This window comes from Alligator sinensis, unplaced genomic scaffold (assembly GCF_000455745.1).
Source record: "Alligator sinensis unplaced genomic scaffold, ASM45574v1 scaffold391_1, whole genome shotgun sequence".
Lineage (NCBI taxonomy): Eukaryota > Metazoa > Chordata > Crocodylia > Alligatoridae > Alligator > Alligator sinensis.
Window position 1 is genome coordinate 2,120,874 of NW_005841889.1, and position 26,574 is coordinate 2,147,447.

Consider the following 26,574-nt stretch of genomic DNA (forward strand, 5'->3'; position numbering starts at 1 on the left):
GTGTGCTAGTGGCCACACTCCAGCAGACTCAAATTGAGTCTGCTCCAACGAGCTGGAATTCAGTGTCTCCACGTGCTGCATTCTGAAGCCTGTACAGACTCTTTCTAAATGCCAACTCTACTCTCCAACAAGAAGTGAGATGGTAGCATGAAGTTATGGCAGAGTTTCCTGCCAGCTCTACAGAGGTGGTGAGACCAGCTCCTCCTGTCTGACCTGTTAGCTCTACTTCACCTTCTCAGAGCTATGGCTGACCTATGCAGTTAGTGGCTCTATACCAAGTTATATCATGAGTTACTATAGGAAACCCTCGCTATTTGCGGATTTGGTATTCACAGTTTCGAATATTCACAGTGCGCCAAATATTCCCCACACCGCATGATGACACTTTGTTACAGCACCGGCGGCATCTACAGGAGCTCTGTGCTTGTCGCCATCACACTCCTGCCACCGCTGCTGTGCTCCCGCCACCACCAGCACAGCCATGCCCCCCCAGCTGCCGGGGCACACGTCATTCATGAACACAGATGACGTTCATGAACACAGTACAGTATTTGCGGATTTCACCATTTATGGAGATCTCTAGAATGTATCCCCCACGAATGGCAAGGGTCTCCTGTACTACCCTTTCTCTTTTTTCATACACCTTCTAGACTTAGCCCACCATTTGCCAAACTCCAACCTAAGATCATTGCATGCTGTATTTTAATGTGTGACACTTGGAATTACCTGCATTCCGATTACAGCATAGATGAAAAACAGCATAGCTATCAGAAGAGCAACATATGGCAGAGCCTAAAAAAATGGAAAAGAAGACCTTTATTATTTTTTGATAATTTTGATATGGAGAATTTTTTCCTGAATTCAGCTGCATCACATGGATTTATCTAACATTTCACTTCAGAAAAAAAGTTTTCAAGTCACTTGTCATTTTCAATACTCATCATGTACAGTGGGCATGCAATTTGAGCTTATGGTCTAAATCTCTCCTGTGAGAGATTTGTTATGCACAGAACAAGTGGCGAGAGGCAATGAGTTAACAGTAACCATGCACTGATTGCAAAGGCAGACCTGCTAAGGCCCTCATCCCAGTGTAGTTTAGAGCAGTTTGGAAGCTGCTGTAACTTCTGCCAGTGAGACATTCATTCTTATTCAATCATATGGCAGTTGTGAATTGGGACAATGCAGTTGGGCTTCATACCCTCCTACTCTTGAGGGTACAGCTTTCCTCTCTGCTCTCTCAGAAGAGAAAGGCAGTTTATGCAAGATGAGAGCTTTCCTACACTAAAGAAATTTTAAACTGCCTGCCAGTTCTCTACTTGTGCATTTACAGACATACCTTTGTCTGCTCTGACGCACCAGAAATTCAGCACATCGGAGCAGACTCAATTAATGAAGTCCGTGGAGCATGCAAACTGATGCACCCGGCACTGCATCACATGCATTTGCATCAATGGCGAAACGCGCATCAGCACTAAGAAAACAGTGGTGGTGTGCTTTGAAACTAAAACATATTCAATGTGTTTTAATTCAAAAGTGCACCACGGCCATTTTGTAAGCACTGATGTGCATTTTGCCATTTATACAAATGTATGGGACACAGTGCCAGGAACTTTTAAAAATGCCCAGCACTGCATTGAATGCGTGTGTACAAATGCCCAGACTTCACATTCATTATGGTTTGCATGTTAAAGATCAATAAGGGCACATCTACACATGCCGATTTAAGGCACTTTAGCTTGATTTAAGGTGCATTAATAGTTTCATAGTTGGTAGGGTCAGAAGCAACCTGAGCAGATCATCAAGTCCGACCCCCTGCCATGGCAGGAAAAAGTACTGGGGTCAAATGACCTCAGCAAGGTGTTCATCTAACCTCCTCTTAAAGACCCCCAGGGTAGGAGCCAGCACCACTTCACTTGGAAGTTGGTTCCAGATCCTAGCCACCCTGACTGCGAAGCAGCGCCTCCTGATGTCTAGTCTGAATCTACCCTCTGCCAGCTTGTGACCATTATTTCTAGTCACTCCTGGTAATGCTCGGGGGAACAGGGGCTCCCCCAATACCTGCTGGTCCCCTCTGACTAGTTTGTAACAGGCCACTAGATCCCCCCCTTGGCCTTCTCTTGTGGAGGCTGAACAGGTTCAGGTCCCTTAGCCTCTCCTTGTAGGGCCTACCCTGCTGCCTCCTGATCATGTGGGTGGCCCTCCTCTGAACCCTCTCAATGCTGTCCACATCCCTCCTGAAGTGCACTCCGAGATCCTTTTCTGTCTCTGCACTGATGAGAAGGGAGTCCCCCGGCCTGTAGGTATGCTGCTGGTTCTTCCTCCCCGGGTGCATTACCCTGCACTTGTCAGTGTTGAAACCCATCCTGTTCTCATTTGCCCACCCCTGTAACCTGTCTAGGTCCGATTGCAGCCTATTCCTCCCTTCTAGCATGCCCACTTCTCCCCACAACTTAGTGTTGTCTGCGAATTTGAACAAGGTGCTTTTTACCCCCTCGTCCAAGTTGCTGATGAAGATGTTGAACAGTGCGGATCTGAGGACCAAGCTTGGGGGACCCCACTGCCCACATCCCTCCAGGTTGAAAATGACCCGTCCACCACCCCTCTCTGGGTGCGGCCCTCCAGCCAGTTAGCGACCCGTTTGACTGTGTAGGTGTCGATGCCACAGTCCCCTAGTTTTTTAATGAGAATGGGGTGAGAGAGAGTGTCAAAGGCCTTCTTGAAGTCCAGAAAGACTATGTCCACTGCTACCCCTGCATCTAAGGATTTTGTAACCTGGTCATAGAAGGCCACCAGGTTGGTCTGAAAGGACCTGCCTCTAATGAACCTATGTTGGTTGCCCCTAAGCATAACCTCCCCTGCTGGCCCCTCGTGGACATGTGCCAGGATAATTCTCTCAAAAAGCTTACCCGGGATCAAGGTAAGACTAACTGGCCTATAGTTTCCTGGGTCCTCCTTCCTCCCTTTTTTGAAAATGGGAACCACATTGGCCTTTTTCCAGTCCTCTGACAAAACACCAGAGCACCACAAGTGCTCATAAAGCCATGCCGGGGTCCCAAAATGACCTCTGCTAATTCCCTCAGCACTCTGGGGTGGAGGTCGTCAGGACCAGCTGATTTAAATATGTCCAGTCCCTCCAGAAGTTTCCTGACTAGATCCTCACTGACCCTAGGCCTGGGTGTGCCTCCCCTACTGACCATTAGCCTGGGTGCTTCTACACATGTGTGCCTTTAATGCACCTTAAAAGTGTCAATTTTAGATTATTTGTGCCTAAATTTGATACCTGCAAAAGCAGGTATCAAATAGAGTGCAAATAGCTAAAATGCATTCATGCACATGTAGATGCATTAAGGTGCATTAACTCTGTGTATGGACTGACATGGGACTAACTTTAATCTCATGTCAATCCGTGCACACAGCATTAATATGCTTTAACACATGCATGTGTAGACATGAATAAATCACCTTAAAGTACATTAAGCTAATGTGTGTTACATTTAGGCACGTGTTTAAAATGCACCTAAATGCATGTTTAGACACACCTTATATGGTTAAAATCTCTTTTACATAAATGTAACATTTGAAGATTCACAAGTCTTCTAAGAATTTCTTTTTCTAACATGCCATCATCTGGCCTGTTTGCCATGTTTACTGTAGAAATACGATCTACATAAATATATCATTCTGTTCAGTTTACTGTGCAAGTGAACAGAAAAATATCTAAAGCCACTTTTACAAACTAGACTGCTTCTAACTGTCACCGTAACAGCCAAGATTGCAAGACTAAGTGTGAAATCTTGGACTTCAACATCAGTCATAAAACTTCTACCAATTTCAATGGGAACAGGATTTCACCTAAGTCCTCTGATTTTCATGTAATTGCAGGTAAATAAATTGCATGAGAACTATCTTTACTTTCAATTAAAAACAGATTTAAGGTGAGTTTACTAACCTGAAATGACTTAATAAATGTCCACAATAAAGTTCGGATTCCTTCACCCCTGCTGAGAAGCTTCACCAGTCGCATCACCCGGAAGAGACGGAAAAAAGTGATGGAGATTCTAGCGCTGTCTTCAGAGTTCTGAAGGGTATCATGGAGAAGTCAAATCAAATACAGAGCACGCAATGCAACACTTTCAGAAACAACATCAAATGCAAAGGTAAGAGAGGTAAGATTTGAAAAATGTATCTGTAGGGCCTTTTCATGTTTATAAGCATGATATGAAAGGAAAAATTACATGCTAAAAACACAGGACCTTTAGAAATGCCTCACACATCACATGCATTTCCAAGTTTTTCCAGTTTGTTAATAGGATCATGTTGGGTTTGTTTGTAGCAGAGTTCAATAGTACATTGATAATGAATGCAAACCACTGCATACACCTTTCAAGTAGGAGAGTTATGAAGAATACAGAAAAATCAGTGGAAGATATAGACATGGTAAAAGAATAAACTCAAGTAGAGATAAAACCACTGGGGTCAGTTTACTAATCTTACCCCAGACTCATCAGTTGTGACTGTTTCAGTTGGCTTTGGCTTAAAAAAATTAAGAATATTACATATTAAAATTAAAAAAATCAGAGTTACCATAAAAAGGAGGAAGGACATTTTTCATTTCTAAATGTAAATTAAGCTTTTTTTTTTTTAAGTGTATACTTCTTGGATATTCTTATTTAAAATGCCTTTCAGCATTTCGTATTGCATTGCTGATGGAATCATACAAAAAGCATACTATGAAAAAGCTAAGACAAGTCATTGGAAAATAAAGAATAACTAGAGTAGGGCCTGCTTCTACTCCTAAATCAGCCAATAAGAGATTTGCCATTGACTTCCAGGAGAGAAAGATGCTTTACATTGTGGAAATAAGCAGTAAATAAAACTAGAGACAAAAGCTTTTGTCAAAGCTGGATTTCTCAGTCTCTCTTACAGTACTCTTCTCTGAGGTTTAATTAATCATTCACTGGTTTGTCTACCATATGCAAATAATTAGACTTTAATAATATCATGTTAAAGTGAAATGATTCACTGAGCTATTTAACCGTATTATTCACTGCTCAATATTCTGCTTGGCAGTGCCTAACTATTCTGCTACAGAGATAAGCAATCATTCATAGCACAGTTGATATCTTAAGACTGCTTCTGTTTTAAGCTTTGTTGCTGATGATAAAGAACTGTATTCTTATCCAGGCAGGTTTTAAGTTTGATTTTTAAATGGGTATGCTAGAACTTAAAGGAACAAATGCTATCCAGAATAGCTCTAACAATTTACATGGGATCAAACACAGGTCTGAAAACCATGGGTAAAATTCTAAGCTAGACTGACTTCCATCTATACAAGAAAGTGAAAAACCATGCAGAGATTTCACATGTGGAGTTTTCCCCAGACAGTCCCATGAGAATGGGGTGGCCAAGAGGACAGAGAATGAAGGGTCCACACATCCTGAAAACAGAGGTGCTGAGTACATGGAGACCTGAGGCCCCTGACCCCCACCCCTGCCCCTTGAGAAGAGGGATGCCACCTGAAATGCATAAAACTTTCCACATGACCCTCCTTTTTAGCCTCCCTGGCAAAAATAAAAGTCAAAGCCTATGCCTGAAGTTGAGCAGAAGTTTCATTTTTGGAACCCACAGATCCCTAGCAAATTCATGGACACTACTCACAGCTTCCCTGAAGACTCTGGGCATGCTGCCCTTCCTGGAGTTTTTAGGTAAGGAAGGATGCAGTAGAATAGAAGCTGCTACAAACTTTTTGAAGGTTCCCTTAATGAGTTTCCCTCATATGGCTCTACCTTCGTACTCACCTCTCCACTTATGGCTCCCAAAGCTACAGTGCTCACCAAAAAAAATGGTACAATTAATTTCTCCTGCAGCACAGGATCCCCTCTGCTTGCAGCTACTGGGCCCCAATCCATCCATCTGTTCACAATTACCCATGGACAATTTTGCTGATGTCAACAAGACATTTTGGGTCTGTCTGGTTTGCAGACAAGGAGGTTAGATGGGATAAGGGAAAGCAGAGTTTTCAATACCATGTTCAAACCTTTTGTTGCACAGGTGAGGGACACATTCTGCCTAAAACTTATTTTGTAACCTTTACAAAGTGCATTTTTAGAACCCCTAATATTTAGGACTTTTTATTCATAAGGTATATTCAGCTCTTGATATGCTTAGATGTGCTGGAGGAATGCATATGGGCCTCACTATAGTTGGATCCCCTGGAGGAATAGTGGTGGCTGTGTCCTAGATTCTTCTAGGAAACCATATGCTGAAGTAAAACTGCTGGGAAAATTGCAGGATGCTCCACAGTGCACTGTACACCTGATGCACCTCCTTTCAGATGGTTGATATCTAAGAGGTCACCAGGAGGGGGCATGAACTATGTGCTCCAAAGAGATTCAAACCAGACCCTGAAAAGGCATGCAAGAGAAGAAGCCAGCCTACACGCATACCCTAGTCATCCACAGTGCTTTTGCATTAAGGCTGGTACAGAAAGATGTGTCTCTGTGTGAGCAAGGATTGCAGGCTCATCTGGAATAATACTGTATTATTCCAAACAAGCTGTATGGAGGACAGAGGCTCATGTAACCCCCCTTTTTTCACTAAGACAACTTCTGAGGCCCACAGAAAAGAATCCCAGTCTCCATTTTTCTCAGTATTTCCCAATCCTCTTCCTTGCAGAAACAGCCTTGCATATTTAAATGGTCATAAGCCTACGTGAAATGATTCTTAGATCTGAATGCAACAGGCTTTCATTCTGCATCAGCAGGTCAAGCCACCCTCTCCCCACTCTCTCCCCACCTACTAGAAAAGTCCTGTGCAAATTTAGAATTTAATAGAGATTAGAATAAGAGGGTCTGGTAGACATTTGCTAAACCTCTACAGGTGGTTCACTAAAAATCTACTGCAAATTTAATAATCATCTGTATTGTGGCTGTAGCAGGGATCTAATAATCTATTACAACTGGAAGGAAGTTCAATAACCAGAAGAAATGTTTTCAAGTTCTATTCAGTTCTCTAGGACTTTCCATAAAGACACACACATTTTATATAAAATAAATCTATAAGTTCAGAGTGTCTTCTGTGGAATCATCAGAACAAATCTTGGTCTTCACTACAAAAATATTAAACTGACATAGCTATGCCAGAGTTCCTCCTGGCTGGGATGCATCTTATACCACCAAAAAGGAGTGGTTTTGCTTGCATGAGTTATTCTAGTTCCCTGAACAAAATAGGCTATACTTACAAAGGCGCTTTTTTGTCAACAGGAGGCCTTTTGCTAATAGAAAAGTGTCATTAAAACGGCATCCAGAACCAGAAGAATACATGCCTATATACATGGCTGCTCTGTAGGGTTCTGGTAATTTCTGAAATCTAAAATATAGAATCCAAAACAAAGGTTCTAGAATATCTACAGGTTATTGAAAGGAATACTACCTAATTGCTACATGCTACATAAATGCTAATTGAGGACTAGATTCTGTCCTCAGATATCTGAAAAACATCATTAAATAGAGCACTTTGTAAAATTAGATAGTGTCTACATGCTTTAAGCATTTGTAAAAAAACACAAGAAAGAGGTTAAAAGAACACTGATGTAAGATAACTACTGTATCAGAAGGTCACTGAATATTTTAAAAAGTAGAAGTGAACCAGGCAAATATAAAACAATAAACAATCCAACAAAAATATCACGAAGGATCATTTAATTCAGAAATAAATCAATAAAGTAACTTACTTAAATCAACCACAAATCCATACTGACACATGTGGCTTATCAAAATATCAGTATGGTTGTTACTTCTTATGGAAATAATGGCTCTTTCTTTGACAAAAGAGCCCTAGCACTATGTTGATTCATGCCACTTAGCTTTTTGGCACAATGCTGATTTTGCCTCCGTTTAAATCAGTGGGGGATTTTCTATATGCTTCAATGGGAGCAGGGCTGGGCTCCAAATAAGCAAGTAAAAGGATTAGGATATTAAAGTGCAATAGGAAATATAAACATTAGCTCTGGGGGATTGTGTTTAATAACTTTTTAATAAATTCAGTCATTGAAAATGATGTGCAGGGAAGTAAGATACTTTTCAATATTGATTATTAAAGATACCATTCATGGCCACTGTATTGGACAGCAGTTTTGAGAATCCACATTTTCTACATATTATCACTTCAATTTCCACCCTTGAATGGCAAGACTGAGATTTTATTAGATTGCCAAATGTGTACAGTACTGGTGCAGGTGCTCAGGAGGAGGTAGATATAAGATCCCTAAGATTTTTTGTCCTGTCTAAAAGTCAATGGACATATTTGTATATGCATACAACCACTTCTCATAATTTAACTTTTCACCACAGTTTCTTTAGGCTAAATGATCTTTATCCTTTGTTTATGACAGCTAGTCTACTACTGTTAGAGAGGATTATGATGTCATAGACAAGGGTTTATGAATTATAGATACTGGTGGGAACAAGTCAGGGTTGAAAGGGGAAAAATATGTCTTCTTTACAAATAATCACTAGTGTAGAGCTGGAGGCACTGAAATACACTTCTGCTGAAATGTTGTTTTTCACCTCATGGGCAAAAACCTTCAACTTCTGGCCCTCAGAGGCCAAGTACGTTCAATAGCAAAGCTTTAAAGGAAGAACCTTTTGTATCCAATCTCTCTCTCACACATTTGTAATATCAGTTACTGCATCATCTAGGTACCTACTTCAATTAATGGAACTATGCACAGCATATTAAAGGTACATTTATAAGCAAGAAGTTCACTGAAAAACAAAGGTTTTGGCCAGGGCACAATGTGATTCTTTTAACCAGGGTGCAAGTTTGAAGGACTATTTCCTACAAGCACCCTGTTTGTTACAATGTGCATCAACTGTTCTGGTTTAACTAGTAGATTATAGTGATCCAACTTCCCAAGAACCCTGAGTATTGACTGCTATATGGCTCCTAGGTTTGGTAGGTTTTGTGTATTTGAAATTACCAACTGTACTAGATTACAGCAACATGTCCCCAAGGAGACAGGCACATATCTCCAGGGACTTCAATCCAAGATGACTGCACATATCTAAAACTTTCACTTCCTTTGAGGTTTGGTTTACCTGTATTACAGCATCTGTTGAGCATAAGGCTGTAGAACAGGAACTCTATTCAATGAGCCAGTTTTGCCTACACTGATTGCCCTCTAGGCTCACTAGAGTTATACAGGTATACATGAGAGCCATGATCCAACTACAAAAGGGGCCTGAATTGGTGAAACACATAATTTTATACTTAATGTTGAACACAAATTTAAGTTCACCTGGGGATAATATTTTCTTAGCATGTGCTTACATTTTGAGTGACTCAGTATCCACTTCAGCAATTTTCTTCTTCAAGAAAGAGTAAATGATAACAAACCTTTCCTCTTGACTCACAAATCCAACCTGCTTTACAACCTGCTTAAATTAACACTTTAAGGTCAGGCATCTAGTTGTTGTATATAAGGAATTAAACATATTTTCCAAGTAATAACTCCTTATATTCTATATCAGGGTTTCCCAAAGTTTTGTTCGGGGAGGGCCATTTAATGGGTGAGATATGCTAGGGGACAGACATAGTATAATATGCCTTCATATAAAAAGTTACAATAAGGGAATTCAGCATCATTGTTTAATTCAAGCTTGAGTGGAATTTATGCAGCTGACTTTTTCTTGCTGATATTTTGAGGTAACCAAACTGCAACTCTTTATGTGCTGCAAACAAACACTTCACAAGCTGCACGTGGCCTTGACACCACGTTTTGGGAACCCCTCTTCTACACCCCACACACTGTAGTGAAAATAAAGCTTCAAATAAACATATTTGGGAAATGCATATTTTAAGCTACAATATATCAAATTGTAAACAATGTACAACTGATCGAATCAGGCATGGAATCAAACTGCAAGTCTGTGTTGAAAATAAAAAAATGTGGGGCTAGGCAGTGAATGTTAGTACACAGTGGAGATCAAATGTTTCTTGTTATGACCATATGCCAAAGGACACTACATCTATGCCAAGGCATAACATATTAGTTCACTGATGATTGCTAAAACAGCAGGAAACATCTGAGTTACAAACACATGGTGGCAATCATGCAGGTAAAAAAAGCATTCAGGTTGCTAAAACATCTTTAAAAACATGAAGGATGACCTCAGTTTCTAATAAAAGTGTAATGGCAGTGATTATATCAAGTAGAAGATTTTTTTTCACAATATTACAGATGCTTTCTATGCTCCACATTCAAAAACCACTCTGTGCTCAGCATTTCTTCTCAGTCAGTTTAAGAAGCTCCTTGGTCAGTGTACTGGCTGTTTTGGATCCCATTTGGAGGAACCTAACTCTCTGCACCTCCTAAGCCAGATGACTGGATTTCACTGCAGGGATCAGATGCCTAAAGGCCAGATACTGTCATGCTTAACCGTTAGGCTATGTACAGACATTCAAAAAGCCCGAGCCTGAATTGATTCAATCTTTACAGGTTAGTCTAACCTGCATAGATTGAGCTGGCAAGCAAGTGACTAGACATTCAAATTTTGATTCCGGAAATGCAGACACATGCCTGCAGTGGCTCAGGCTAGATGCCCGGAGGCACTAGTGAGCCCTCCCTTCCCTTCTGCAGTGGCCTGAAGGCTAGAAGGAAGCTGAGCTGGGGGCAAGGGAGGTACAGCCAGGCCCCAGGTGGTCTGACTATGATTGGGGAGGGTGTTAAATCTCAAGGTTTAAACCTCAAGCCTGAGTATGATTGGGGAGGGGTTTAAACAGAAGCCCCTGTCATGGTGTCTCAGGGAGCGCAAACCTCTTACCAGTGGGGAGCTGCACTGTGGGTGGGAGCAAAGCAGGTACAGCTGCTACAGCCTGCATGGGTAAGCAGTGGTGGCAGTGGTGCTGGGAAGGGTGGCTACAGGGGCTAAGGTGAATTTTTGGGTGGCCATACTCCTCCAAGCTCCCCCTAGCACTGCCACCACTTTTAGCCTCTCATAGCCACCCCTCCGAGACCCACCACTGCCACTCACCCTGCACAGGCTATGGCGGATCTCCCTGCCCTGCTCCCATCCACAGCACAGTTCCCAAACTGGGAAGAGGTTTGTGCTCTCCAGAACACCATTGGCTCCAGCAACAGGGGTGGCGTCATGGCCAGATGCTGGCTGGCATGGACCTCTGAGGTGAAAGGGGCAGGAAGGGGATTTATTCCTCCCTCCCTCCCCTCTCTCCCTGGGGAACCCCAACCAGGGTCTGCCTGGCTGGGGTGCAGTAGCCCCTGTCAGGGGGCACTCAAATTGTTTATCCTCCCAGGGGGAATACACCCCGTCCCTGCCTCCTTCACCACAGGAGGCCATGCTGGCCATTGTCTGGCCACACCCACACCCCTGTCGCTGGAGTGGCGAGGAGGGGGGACCCTGATAGGGGCTGGTACGCCCTGGCCCAGCAGTTACCGGCTAGGGTTCCCCAGGGGAAGATGGGAGGGATCTTGTGATTAATTCCCCACCTCCTCACCCCTTTGCCTCAGGCAGCTGCCCAGGACCCGCTGCCCAGGGCCTACTGGAGCAGCAAGCAGGGTGAAATACGAGGTAGGGACCTGGCTGGGGACCTGTGCAGGTGGAGATGGGAGTGAGGGGGAATTAATCCTCCCCTCCCCTCGCCCCTTCACTTCAGGCAGCTGCTCTGGGTCAGGATCTGGCCATGCCCCCACCACTTGAGCAGTGAGAGTGGTTGGGGATGGAAAAGGCCTGACAGGGGCTGCTTTGCCCCAGCCAGGCAGACCCCAGCTGGGGTCCCCTGGTGGGAGAGGGGAGGAAGGGAGGAATAAACCCCCTCCCTGCCCCCTTTTCCTCAGGGGACTATGGTAGGCCAGCATTTGGCCATGCCCCTGCCCTTGCTCTGGCTAGAGAGCAGAGGAGCAGACAGCCCAGCCCAGCCCAGGGATGCAGAGCATGCTGGGATGCTGGGGGACTCTGATTTCACTTAAACCAGGAAGGGGTCTGGGACAAAAGTTCCATAAACCTGTTTGTCCTAAATCAGTTAAGTCTGATATGACATTCAACCAGGTTAATCTTAAACCAGTTTGGGCCATTTTGAAGCTGTTTTATGTGCACTGAACTTCTGTTCTGTTACATGTTTAAACCAATTTCTGATCACTTAAACCAATTTATGTGTACCTTCGGTCCCTAGTCTTAGGCACCTAATTCCTTTATTGGATCCCACTGAATATCTAATTGCAAATGGATATATGCAAAGCACTTATTTGCAGGAGCAATCATCTAAGGCCAGATTCTGCTACCTGTGGTCATACTGGGTGCATCTAAAAGTGCCCTTTACTGCAGAGTTGACTAATTCGCTCCACAGTAAAGTGTCACCATCTACACGTGCACCAGTATTAGAGCACAGTAAATTAATTAACTCCACTGTAAGATATTACTGTCAGGGACAGGGGTTGACAGAGGCATGAGGGTGCCCAATGCCGCCACCTGGAGCCCAGGGCCTGCACCCCCAAGCCTGCTGCCAGCCCAGGGTTGCTTCACCTTGGCTCAAATTGCTGCTGTCCCAGGTGCACGTGTAGATGCTGCCCACAGGAGCAGCTGACTCCAGCTCATACTGCTCCAAAGTTGATTGCATCATGTTAATTTCATGTGTAGATGCACCCACTGAGTAGTAAGTAGCTTACTACATGGATGGTCTCACTCAGCTCACTTGGATTACTGGAATTGACCATTTCCCAGGCAGTAAGAGTATGTACAGACATTAAGGGAGGTTAGAGGGAGGTTCGATTTAATTAAAAATGGCCACTCAATCTAAGGTAATTTGGTATCAAGGGGAGCTAACAGGGGGGAGGGGTTTGGAGGGCAGCAAGCAGGCTCAGGGAGGATCAGGGGGCAGACAGAGTCTGTGGGGAGGGGGTTGGGAGTTCCAGAGTCTACTGGGGTCTGCAAGGGGGATTTGGGGGAAAGCAGGAATCCATGGGGGACTTGGTGGGGTCTGGGAAGTGTTGGTAAAATAAGAGGGGCTCACAGGGAGGCTTGGGGGGAGGATGGAGAGGATCTTTCCCCCCACCCCTGGGACCAGGAGCTATTTTTGGCCTCCTGACCCCTACCTTCAGATGAACAACCTTTGCCATGCCACCTGCCCCTTCCCACAGCCCAGCTTACTTCCTCCTCTCCCAGCACTGGCAAACACCAGTAAAACCAGCACCTGCAGCAGCATGCAGAATGGGGGGTGGGCTCAGTGGGGTAGGGGGTAGCTGGTCCATGCTGGGGGCTGTCCATTTGGGAGTGGGGGGAGAGGCCAGGAGGTTAAAATAGCACAGTGCCGGGGGGGTTAGGTAGGAAAAGCACAGCCCTGGGGCTAGGGCTAACACCCAGGCTTTCTCAGCCCCAGGGTAGTGCTGGGAACTGTAGAGAAGTTCAGTTAGATCAGTCTTGTTGGACCCAATCTAAGTTAGACTATCACAGAGGTACACTTAACTTAAATCGAGTCAGCCATTTTTAGAGCAATCTAATTGTCCTGAACTTCTGAACAGTTCGCACTTAGATCCATTTAACTAGGGATCTAAGCGTAAGGTCTACACCTGGGTGGACTAAGTTAGATTGGGTTGGCTATTTTTAACATGATGTAACCTCCTTGAACATCTGTATGTACACTAAAGGGTTCATAATCTAGCTTGTTGGTACACATGTGTTGATTGGGAGCTTCCTGGGTACAGCTGTCCAGGAATTTACAGATGTGAAAATGAATGAATAATAACTAAAGGTCTGGGTCTCAAATAGCCATAAATCATGATAAATTCTGGGGAAGACAGTGAGTAAAATCATGACTATATTTAAGTCAATGGAAGCTTTATCACTATGATAAAATGAATACAAATGAGGTCAGAATCAAAATCTAAACAGAAATCTACAGATCCCTTCTCTGTTCTGCTTGACTTATAAATAATTTGCAGTCTAAACTTAGATATAAGTCGCTACTATGCTACTGAAAGCCCTGAAATGATAAGAATGACAATTTTATGCCTACAGAACTGAGAGGAAAATTCTGTTCCTGTAGTACATCTTTGCGGCTTGTCATGTAGCTATGCTCCATGACTGTCTGCAGTAGGAAACTGGAAAATCTGCCTTTTACAGAGTCCAAGATGAATGGCATTTAGTGGAGGAGTCAGAGTAGAGTTTATGGGTACCCTCACTGTAGGCACTTTATCAGTAAAGCCTTTAGGAAGCGCTAAACTTTAAGTATATGGGTTGTCCTACTGACACTGATAAAGCAGATACACAAAAAACCAGGCAAGAGAAACCTTCATCTTTTTTCAACATTTTAGCAGCTGGTGAACAATCATATGTGACTATCAAAAACATTTTAAAATACACGTGAATGAATAACTCTCATATTTGCTGGTGGGGACCTAATGTGAACATGCTTTCAAGTCATCCTCTGGTCATCCAAACTGTTTTTCCACAAATAAATATGAAATATCCTTTTTAGAACCATTAAGTCCAAATGTTTCCAGCTGTTACATTTCAGGAATGTTTATCCTTTATTATTTGTGATTTAATTACATATGTTCTAACTGCAGAATGAGGTGACCAGGTCTGATATCTCAGTCATTGCTCTGTGATTTTCTTTGATAATTGAAAAGGAGCATTTTAGATGACCAAAGAGCTCTTGCATGTACCATATGAACACATGGGGCACAAGTGTGAACTTGGTGAATATAAAAGGTGGACAAAGACAAAAAATTATATGACCTTTAGTAGTGGTTTTAATTTGTAAACTGCTACACTGTATATATATGTATATATTTACTTAAGTATACTTGCCTCTAAAAATTTCTAAAAATAAAATGAATATGAAAACCAGTTAGGTGGCAGAAAAAAAGCACCAGTAAAAGGAAGGGGTGTTAAATGACAAAGTAAACCAAGAAACAAAACTGTGAATTGCATAGTTCCAAAATATATGTTGCTCTGCAGCTATCTGTGTAACGAGATTCCTCATGGGTTTTCCTGGTCATAGGTTTGATGGTGCAGGCTGCTGAGCACTCTGAACTCCCAATGATTTCAACTGGAATTGAGAGCATTCAGTATTTTATAGGACTACAAAGCAAAGTTTTCTTCTGGACATAGTGGGTGCATCTACACATGAACATTAACGCGCAGTAGATTATTTTACTGCACATTAAGGCATTGTGTAAAAACTGTGACATTACGCTAATGCACTGTAAAGTAGTCCGCTGTGCATTAAGCATCACTAAAAAGCATGAAAACGTGCCACTGTGCATTAGCGCAGCCTAATGTGCATTAATTTAGTATCTCACATTGGAGGTACTAAACTTAGTGCACATTAGAAAAGCCACAATAATAAATACATGTATAGACACACTCACTTGTGACTGAGTTAAGAAGACCCCAAGAGCCACCTCATGGCATCATATATAATGTTATAACACCCTAAAATGAAAAGAAAGTAATGAAAAAACAAAATAGAGAGATGACACCTAATATTACCATCTAGGTGACACTGAAATTAGAGCCCCACCTACTCACTCATACAAGCTGGGTTAGATACAAATGTCACACTGTTGCAAACTGGGAGTTACTCCACTGACAGTCAGAGCTATTTGAGGTTTAAACCGACACAAGATCAGAAAGTTGCCTCGTTGCATCCATAGCATGAAACAATTTCTACATGCATATGTATAGGAATGTGCAGCTGGTCTGTGGGTCTGAATGACTTCACTTCCTTGTAAAGTCTGGAACATTTTTAAGTCTATGTCTATTCTGAGCCACAACTATAATTGCCCCAGAGCAAACTCCTCACATAGATATGATTTACACTGCTGAAGAGCAACTGATACTGCTGCTGCAGCTTATCTATTCCATTTCTATACTGGGTTAAACTACATGCCTCAGTGTAAATAATGTCTAACCTAGTGGCTTGTGCAGAAACTGTCACAATGGTGTCTGAAATCTCATTAAAGACATGGCCGATATACCACTATAGCTGAACTATAGATATTTTAGTATCTCTCTCGTTGTTAGACAAAAAAGCCGTGCTAAAAATGACACATTTAAGGTTGGCATTTAACAGTATTAATAAATAATTCTGAAAATATTGACACTGAATATTAAAAGCATTAATCAGTTGCATGACACTAACGAGGTAGAAATATCTGTTAGAATCACAAACAATAGCCATATTAAAGCGGGGGTTGGGGTGGTTATAAACAGTCTGTATTATCAAACATTTCATGTTGGAAATGGGAAATCAAGCCCAGAAATATATCAAAACAGCACCATAGCCTCAACTTTTACAAACAAACAAAGCATAGTACAGGGTTGTAAAATGTAAAAGCTTACAGAGTTGAAACTCACAATATTTACTCCACAAATCAAACAGCCTGCTGTGTAGTAGTAAAAGATGCCACCAACAAGCATGTTTTGTAGTGAGTATAATGTGAAGATAATAAGAAATGGAAGTGCTAATACTCAAAATCAAAATACAGAATGCAGCATATACATAGAGTAGAGATCACTAGTTTTTCCTCCAGCAAGTTTTCCAGCCAATTTTGTGAATTAGTATAACGTGTAAGTGGTCATAACAAATGAAAGCTTAGCAGTAATAAGCTCTACTCACAAGTAATGCTGTCAAATAAAAAATGTCAGCACGGTATAAAACAAAGTGCTGCTCTCAACTACAGCTAGCACACACAAACTATTTTTCACTACCGTTCACACTTGGATATATCTTGGACCTTTTGGGGAAGCAGTTTTAGGCGGCCAATGTTTTGTGTACCCCAAAGAAGACACAGAACATACTGTGTGTGCACACTGGTTGACATGTAAGTGCCTGAGCTGAATATGCAATTAAAGGTGTTGGATATGTAAATACCAGAATAGGAGTTATTTGGGAACAAAATATGAAGACTGCATTTGAAAATCTGATTCTTGAACTGCAGTTATAACTTGAAAAAATGTCTCTGTAAAAATGATACAATGTTCGCTTGTTAAACCATTAGCATTCACCAGCTTGGCTCAGATTTACAGTTTATTCAGTTTACTACCATATATAAAGTTTTTTCTCTAATGGCCAGATGTGCAAGCTTAGTCTGAAATGTGAGATTCAAACTGTGTTTTTCAGCTTTCTACACTATCATTATTGTAGCTTTTTATCCCCCAATATGATACAGTAGTAGTTTGTCCTCGCTATATCTAATCTTATTTAGTTAGTCTATAATGTTAAATACAAGCAGTCAAAAAGCTTGAGGCTGAATCGATTCAATCATTGCAAGTTACTCTAAACTATGTAGATTGAATTGATAAGCAAGTGAACAGATGTTCAGTTTTGATTCCAAAAATGCAGCCACATGCCTATCATGGCTCAGGCAGAAGCCAGGGGTGCTAGAGTATGCCTCCCTGCTCTGCGGAAGCAGACAGCTTAGGCTAAGGCTAGTCCACCAGCCCTGCGAGTGCCAGTTTGCAGGGAAAGTGCAAAGCATCCTGGGATGCTGGGGGACTGTGAATTAACTTGAATCTGAAGGGAACCTGGGACAGAAGTTCAATAAACCAATTTAACCTAAATCAGTTAAGTCTGACATTACATCCATCCAGGTTCATCTTAAACTGGTTTTGGCCATTTTGAAAGTGGTTTATGTACACTGAACTTCTGTTGTGTTACTGATTTGAACCAGTTTCCAATCACTTATACTGGTTGATGTATAATTTCTGTCCCTAATCTAAAGGTGCATATCTACCCTGCCTTCTGACTGACTTCAGATTAACACAGCTAACTACCTCTCTCTGCTTACAGCAGAGAGTCATGAGCTGGGCCTATCATTTTAAATAATTTTACTAGTACAAATAAAATAAGGTTGGAATTTTTATTATGTAGTAGTCTTGAAATTATTTTGATTGTGGTTATTGGTCAGCTTTAATCTGCTATGTATTCATTTGAAACATCTACATTGAACACCTTCAAGAGCAAACTGGATGCTTATCTTGCTGGGATCCTATGACCCCAGCTGACTTCCTGCCCTTTGGGCAGGGGGCTGGACTCGATGATCTTCTGAGGTCCCTTCCAGCCCTCATGTCTATGAAATCTATGAAATCTGCTGAGCTACAAAAATATTTCAAGTTTTTAGAGAAAATTTGTAAAAACCTTCTGCTATGTTGATAGCTATTTAGGTATTGAAAAAAAAAATCTCACTGCATCCTGCTAAACAACACATTTGTTTTTCATATCAGGTTTAAATTTGTTTATATGTTTAATTGCATGCATATTACAGCACTTACCAAATAGACTAGAATGACAGACGCTTCAAAACTATTCACATTATTGTCTGTGAACAACCACATTCTGAACGTTTAAGCAGCAATGCTGACAGGCTCTCAGCGTACCAGAGCAAGAAATTTTCTGCACTATTACATTTTTAATAATGTGGTTTACTTGGTGTGAGCATAAGATTTAGATCCAATACTCCTGGGTACTTACAAGAACTGAGAGGTCGTTAGCCATGCTAATCTTAAATCAGGAAGGGCACTGTTGCACCTTTGAGACTAACTGGTTCACAGGCACAAACTTTCATAGGTAAAGGCCTACTTCATCAGATACTTTGTCATCCTGCTCTATGTAAATTAATTGAGCAAATCATTAATTAATAAAAATGATTTATTTCACAATTATGCCTGTTTTTTCTTTTCCAGGAATATTTAAAAGAGACTGTGATTATTTCAAATGTATCTGTTAGTCAAAATTATTTGACAAGTTTCATTTTTTTAAACACAGTGACTTGCTATTTAAAAGTCAAAGCACAAATTATTGTTTAAATAAGGCATATGATTCTGTTTCTGTGATTGATGGGATGTGTGTGAGCCTAACAATCAGGTTTCTGGTGTGAAAATAAATTTACAATGTGCTTTCTATAAGCATATGTGCTAATAAAACTTGATTTCAATAATATCCAGAATACATGAAGCAAATGGAGTGGGTTTATGGGAGTTCTTAATTTAATATCAGTTCTCTAAATAATATTTAACTTTAATATTGAGGGCATTTTTACACATGCCCTGGGGGTGAGGGAGGGGCACTTTAATTAGAGTGGCTCCAAGATATTCTCTAATTAAAACGCCCACAGCGTCTTATATATCAGCATCCCCATGCTTTAAAATGGTGGCAGGGGTGCTTTAACTAAAGCTCATCAAATGAGCTGAGCCCTGCCACCATTTTGAAGCGCAGGGGTACTGATACACGAGATGCAGAGGCTGGTAGGAGTGCACTAATTAGCATGCTCCAGCAGACTCAATTAATTGAGTCTGTTCCAATGTGCTGTAATTACAGCATATGGGAGCAGCCTCTCCACACATCTATAGGCACCCTTAATGATGAAATTTATGTTTTATAGAAATGTAGTAATGCCACTGTGATATTTTCCCCCTTTTCCCCTAAACAAAAAACTAGATGAGTAGCTGCACTTGGACACTGGCTCCGTCACTGGCCTTGGGTAAGTCATAACTTGAATCTCATTTTCAACATAATTAAAAGCAGGGTGTTAATATTTGCAACTACTGTATGAACTACTGAATATTTGTTAAGTGCAGATGATGCAAACTGTGTATTTTCACAGGGAAACTAGAGGAGGTTTCGGAAAGGTGAAGGACCTGACAAGAAAAAGGACATCTCTGGCAAATAGTTTGCAAAAATTCAGGTAACAACAACAACAACAACAACAAAAATCCTGTAGAAAGCATCTGGGCCAGGCATTCCAGTACTTCTTGAAAGAATAATAACAGGCAGCTCTTTGTATCTTTTACCATCTCTGGTTAGACTGTGCTCTAAAACTATCAGAGAGTAACTGGGAGGGAGTGGGACATAGAGCTGCTGGAGTCTGCAGGAGCAACCCTAGCTGAGTCAGCCAGAATCCTTCTTTGGGAACCCCAAGAAAAACACAGTGGTACAGCAGTTATACCATGCCTAGAAAACAGGATGGGATGGATCTTCAGCAGGCATAAACTGTAAATGCACACTATATTACTCCTTAGGGACAGAAAGCTTTACTGTCTTTGCTTATCCTGCCTCCCACAACATGGGAGACATGAACATTCAGATCCTCTTCCAAGCCAGGTCTCTTGTGTAAAAGTGTCCGGTTTATTAAACCACTCAGGTATTAGGATTACTTACAGATGCCTGATAGTCAGATCAAGTTACCTACAAAAAATACCAGGTTTAAAACAATAATGTTCAGTAGCATAGGCCTAGAATTATGATAATTTTAAAGTATATTACATAGCTTATGTGTAGAAAAAATATTTTCATTGTACTATTATCCTCTGTGAGAGTGTGCATGTATCTTGTTATAGTTATTGAATAATATTTATTTCACTACTCTTCTATTTCAGGATGTAAATGAACTTAGTTCTAAAAAGGGATTTATGGGACAAAGTTTACATTTTCTGTATTTCTCAATGACAGCAATTAATTTTTAGTGCACAAACAATTGTTACTTACATTAACTTCTGTTATAGCAATATCAACGACGCTACCAACAACAATTAAGGCATCAAAAGTGTTCCATGCATCAGTGAAATAGTGCTGTTAGGACAAGCATTGAGCAGAAAGAAGGCAAGAGAAAAACAGAAACAGAAAAAGAGAAGAAAAGGACAGTGTTATAACACAGAAACATTCTAGACTCATCTGATGTACCAGTAAACAGTCTTTTCCTTTCAAGTCTGAGAAAATCAGAAGTGTACATGGCTATTTATTTCCCATATCAACAGAACTGTGCTATGACTGGTCTGTATTCAAAGCTTAGAAATATCAGATCAAAATCTGTGACTTGTCCAGATGATGGAAATAGTGGGGTGACCGGGAAAGAGAAGCAGGGACTGTGGAAAGTAAGCTGGGGTATACTCACATCAGCTTCACTGAGAACGACGTCTACTATGCTGCCAATAACGATGAGGGAGTCAAACGTGTTCCAGGCATCACTAAAATAGCCCTGAACAGAGCAGGCAGGGTGCAAATGTTTGTGATTACACATGAAATGTCAAATATCTGCATACTTCTGTTTAGGTTTGCATAAACAGAAATTACTTAAACAAAATCTGTGGTCTAATGAGAAAATACAACAAAACAAACAATATTGCCTACTGAAGGAAAAGTAACATATATATACATATGTGTGTGTAGGTATATGTACATATGAAAGTATGTACATGTGTTTATATATGTATGCACACACATACAGGCACACATGCACACATATATAATACACATGCACAGTACACATCATGTAAGCACAGAAATGGGAAATGGGCCATTAATTAGAACTCTGTTTATTGATTCTCAGTGATGTTTAACAGTTCTCACATATGCATCTGAACAAATTAGTCTTTGGCATTAGAGAGAGAGGTCAATGTTGGGACCTTCTCACTGTAGTGACTTCCTAATAGTCCCTGCTAATTGACAGGCAGGATAACATTTTAAGGGTCATCTCTTAGAGTTGTGAATGTTAAATGGGCACAGAGGGCAGAAATTTTTCTTATATGGTAAACCAGGACAAAGAGCTAGGGTTTAACAACTAAGATGACTTGGCACTTAGGGCCTGACTGCACCACTGAACTCAGTGGGACTTCTGAACCTGACTTTCACAGGAACTGAAGCAGGTCCTGAAGGGTGGGGCCCCAGAGAAAAGGAATTTTTGTAAATCATTTAATTTGGCTTGCTTAGACCCTTCCTATCTTGAAATATGTCTTATACATTATTGATGCACTAATTCAACTGGTCACAATGCATTAACAAAGACTAAGCACCCATTCCATCACTGTCCTAAGGGACCTTCACACTTAATTTATGCAAAAAGAGATTTTAAAATAAATGTTGGGGTGTTTCTCAGGTAAAACTAGGCTTAGATCTGGATGCTGGTAAAAAATAACCTGATCCATTAGTTTACTCAATGTGACTCTGGAAAGGGAGATGTGTTGGTTTTTCTTTATTTAGATGTTATCTCCTTAGTGAGGCGATCCAGATGCATTGCAACAATTTAATCAGATCTAAGCATAATGAAAACTACGGGATAACCAGATGTGTTCTGTTTTCCAATCCAGATACCCTGACATATCAGCCAGTTACTGCTAATGAATCTAGAGTGGATACAAATGGGCATTTTAGAAGAAATCCTTTAAAAAACCCAGATTTCCTAATGACTTCAATAGACTAGTACTCTGGATCAATTAAAATACTAGGGAAACATCTACTTTGCCTTCACAGTACAAACACATTTGTAAAAGTATTAAATTTGGGGCATAAGTTTAAAAAAATACGTAGCAAAACTTCTAAAAGAGCAAAAGGGCTAACCTTAATTTTCTGTTTAGATACTTTTAGCATCACACTACTTACTGCAATATCTACAGCAGCAGTGGCTTTAGGCTGATATTACAGGACATGAAAATAGTAGACCACTAATCTATTTAACAGTAGAGCAAAGCAGAATTAGTGAAAAAATATCTAAAGCTGGGCAATATTTTTGATAATTTTTCCCTCAGAATTTTACATTTCCTAGTTTGTTTTTCTGCCAAGATTCTAGGTTTAGAAACTATTAGTTGTAAAGCATATGGAATTCAAAAAGCCACTTTTACGTGAACATTTGCTTTTTGCAATTTTGAAAGAGCTGCTCATAAAGGAGAAACAGTTCTATATATTGAACACTGACACCTTGGAGTTAGAAGAACTTGAGTTTTGTTTGTTTCTATTTCTCTACCATCTGTTCTTACAGCACTTTGCACATATACAACACTTTAAAAACAGTATTTATTTTTAACTGCCAACGTACCACCCTGGGAAAGGATAAAAGTAATTATAGTTTATTTTAAGTGAAGAAAAAGGTCAGTGTTTGGTCACCACTAGAGTCTTGCATTAATCAGCCCTATGATACTAGTCATCAGTTCCAGCATGGGGAAATTCATGTATTTGGCTTTTTAACCAATCAAGTCCAGTTCTCAAATTTTCTACCTAAACATTGTTTCTCCCCTGTCATGTTGTCTCCTTCCCTACCTCTTTCTAACAATAAGCCATTCTTATTCTTGCATTTTCTGTAAAACAGGATGTCAAACCAGCTTAACAGCCCTGAAATGAAGAGAATCTGTTACATGCTGGCAGGTAGCAAGTAAAACAGGGAAGCTGTCCTCAAAATATTATTTTCATTTTTTTATTTACTTGATTTCTCTTTTTTATTTTTAAAGGAAACATCTGAATTGAATGTTGCAAAACTATATATAATGAAGAACAAACTATGGACAAGCAACAGTCAGATACTCTATCAAATTTCAGTGTACTATCCCATGGGCCCCTCACAAAATGTCAATTAAGAGTATGACTATACTGGGGTGGGCAAAATGCAGCCTGTGGGCCAGATGTGGCCCTCCAGGCCATTCTATCCAGTCTGCGGGGCCCCTAAAAAATTTAGAAAATTAATATTTATCTGCCCTTGGCTGCCTGTCATGCGGCCCTCAATGGCTTGCCAAAACTCAGTAAATGGTAGGGCTGTGCGAAATGGGCCCTATTAGATTCAGATTCGGCCTGAACTGGGGACAGTGATTCAATCCGTCGATTCGGATTACTGTCCCTGATTCAATTCAGCTGAATCCAAATCTGAAGATTTGATGCTGATTCAGCGAATCAGCAATTTGGACACAGGCACAGCTTTAAAAGTTTTTCTACATACCTTGAGGTACCAGTGTGGCTTGTGATCACTGTGGTGCTGGGGCACATGGAGCATCCCACAGGAGCACGGGAGGCTTTCCAGCGTGTTTGGCAGTGAACCTGGAAGTGGACTGGAAGTAGTTCCGATCTACTTCTGGGTCTGCCGGGGAGCACGCTGGGGGGCCCCCCTGTGCCTCCCTGGCTCAGCAATAGGCCACAGGGGGACTCCAGGTGCTCCCCCCAGACCCAGGAGGCACCAGTCGCTGAGACAAGGGGGGGTGCAGCAAGGTCCCCCTGCATGCTCCCCGATGGACCAGGAAGTAGACTGGAAGTGCTTCTGGTCCATTTCTGGGTCTGCTGCTAAGCACACTGGCAAGCCCCCCGGTGGTTCTGCATCTGCAGTGTGCAGAGCCCCTGTTACCTACAGATATGTAGAAAAAACATTTAAAGCTGCATCTATGTCTGAATTGTCGAATCTGTCTGAATCTCTCTGCATCGATTCAGAGGGTTCCAAATTGATTCGGAGAGATTAAAGGGTCCCCTGATTCAATTTGTATTTGGAGATTCAGCCACCAAATCAGGCTGAATCTCTGCTGAATCAAATCAGGGACTGAAGCATCACGTAGCCCTAGTAATCGGCGCTCTGCCCAAAATAATTGCCCGCCCCCGGTTTATATGGTAGACAGCTTATGTTCTAGTTCTCTGTAGAAAAGTTAATTTCCTTTATGGAAAATATTATTTTTTTAGACATTACTGTAATGTGGCACTTTAAATATGACAGTCACATTTTAATTTCATATTGCTAAATCACCTTTAGACATTTGCTTATTTTCCCAAATCTTTTCCATCAGTACAGACAAATATTGTTCAAAGTAATTTGTAAAGCAAAAGCAAACAAAAATAAACAAAAGAAAATAAGGATGATTTTGGAAAAGGGAGGAATGGACAAGTCACAGCAAATAAACATCATGCAAAGTAGTAGTTTTGGGCACTGCAGTCATCCAAGATCAGTTCACTTACTAGCCATCTTTCCTTTTTTCTTACAAAAATCTGATGTAAAATGGCACAGAAAATCATTACAAGTTCAAGTCGTGGTTGGCTTTCATGAAGTTATGTATATGGTATATACTGACATATCACTTTAGATTTCATAGAAATATGTTGTTTTGTACTAACCATACCAAGAAAACAAATTTTGGCACTTGCAAAGAACAAAGTCTGCCCTATTAACTGAGACTGTGAAAATGTAATTCTTCAACAAATGCAGCAGAGTAAATTATAAATTCTGCAGAGTATCTAGACATACAAAATTAAACATAAAACATGTTACTTCTGGTCTATTACTTAATATTTTAGTGATTATAATAAGCTATTACATATTTAGGGATCAATCCTGAAAAATATAAATCAACAAGAGTCTAGGGTATGCTTATATATGTGCTCTGGGAGTTGGGGGGAGGGTGTACTTTAATTAAAGTGGCTCTGAGAGCCACTCTAAATAAACCACCTGGAGTGTCACATGTATCAGTGTTCCTGCACTGATAAATGGCGGTAGGGGCGCTGTAACTACAGCTTGTTAAACAAGCTTTAGTTAAAGTGCCCCCACCGTCATTTTTTAGTACAGGGGCACTGATATACATGACGCTAGTGTCTGTTGGAGCGTAGTAATTACTATGCTCCAGCAGACCCCAATTAATTGAGTCTGCTCTGATGCACTATAATTACAGCGCATTGGAGCAACCTCTCTGCACATGTACAGGTGCCCTACAGCACTGAGCTTCCGCTTTCAGGTTAGGCCCTTAATATCTCACATTTAGTACAATATTTATATATTTCAGAATAGGGAAAGCAGTCTTCAGTACCTTGGCTTTACATACCACAATATCATGGCAGGAGTATCAGTAGATTGTAATGGCATTCTTCGAATGAACATTGGAACAATTAACCGTATATTTTACAGTATTGCTCTCAGAGTATTAAGGGGACACTGTCAAGTAATTTAGGTCTAACATTTATCAATTGGTTGTTTGAATTAATTATTAATTAAGAGTGTTTACACATTACAATGATGGAATGACTATTTAATATTTTAAGCACACACGTAAATATTTTTAGAAGGCACAAAATAAACAAACTGCTTTCAGTTTCACCTGATTGAATCAAATAACGCAGTGACTGAACATGTCAGTTTGGTTTAAAACTGGCTTTTACAAATCCTAATAATACAATTTTTAGAGAAATCTATTTCTACTTATGTTTGGACTAAGAAAAGACACTTGCCCACTGCTGAAGCCTTTTAGTTCATTTACAAAAATTTAAAGCACGGTATACTGACAACAAGTGGTTGTAAAAAGGACACTTTGTAATAAAAGGTATAATCCTCAAGCAATAACAAAACCTGTATTCAAGATACATAATAGCCTGGTGCACTAATCAATCTCCAGCAAAATCCTGTCTAAATTGATGCTTCTTTCACCATAACCCACTAGTTACAAAACTTGGTCCCTTGAGCACATGTGGAAACCAAATTCTGAGTAGGGGTGCACCTATAAAGATTTTTTGGGCCCATACCAATGGCTGATTATTAGCAAGCCATATTGGCTGATACCCATCTGATTGCCAATATGCAGCTTGGCAGCTTAGAGAGCAGCATCTGGCTGGTAAGTCTCTGAGGGAAGAGGGGTGGGGGGAAGGCAGGGACATGAAGGGAGCAGATTGAGGCCCCCACTGTGAGGGAAGGAGTGGAGGTGGGGCTGGGGCAGAGGCAGGCGCTGCCCAGCAAGGGTGGGGAGGGGCGCAGGACAGAGCCACAAGTGGCTCATCTAGGGGGCAGGCATGTGCCCTCCGGATTGGTGCTGGGCGGGCTGCAGGTGCCTG

At 41.1% G+C, this 26,574-nt stretch overlaps 1 protein-coding gene across 1 annotated transcript in view; it reads right to left on the minus strand.

Moving 5' to 3' along the window:
- CACNA1D (calcium voltage-gated channel subunit alpha1 D) overlaps positions 1 to 26,574 on the minus strand; it is a 423,598-nt gene that overhangs the window by 82,571 nt on the left and 314,453 nt on the right. The window contains exons 30-33 of the mRNA XM_025197108.1: positions 20,912 to 20,995; positions 20,506 to 20,589; positions 3,950 to 4,078; positions 727 to 792 (exon numbers count right to left, since the gene is read on the minus strand). Of these exons, the coding sequence (XP_025052893.1) occupies positions 727 to 792; positions 3,950 to 4,078; positions 20,506 to 20,589; positions 20,912 to 20,995 (363 nt within the window). The remainder of the gene's footprint in view (positions 1 to 726; positions 793 to 3,949; positions 4,079 to 20,505; positions 20,590 to 20,911; positions 20,996 to 26,574) is intronic.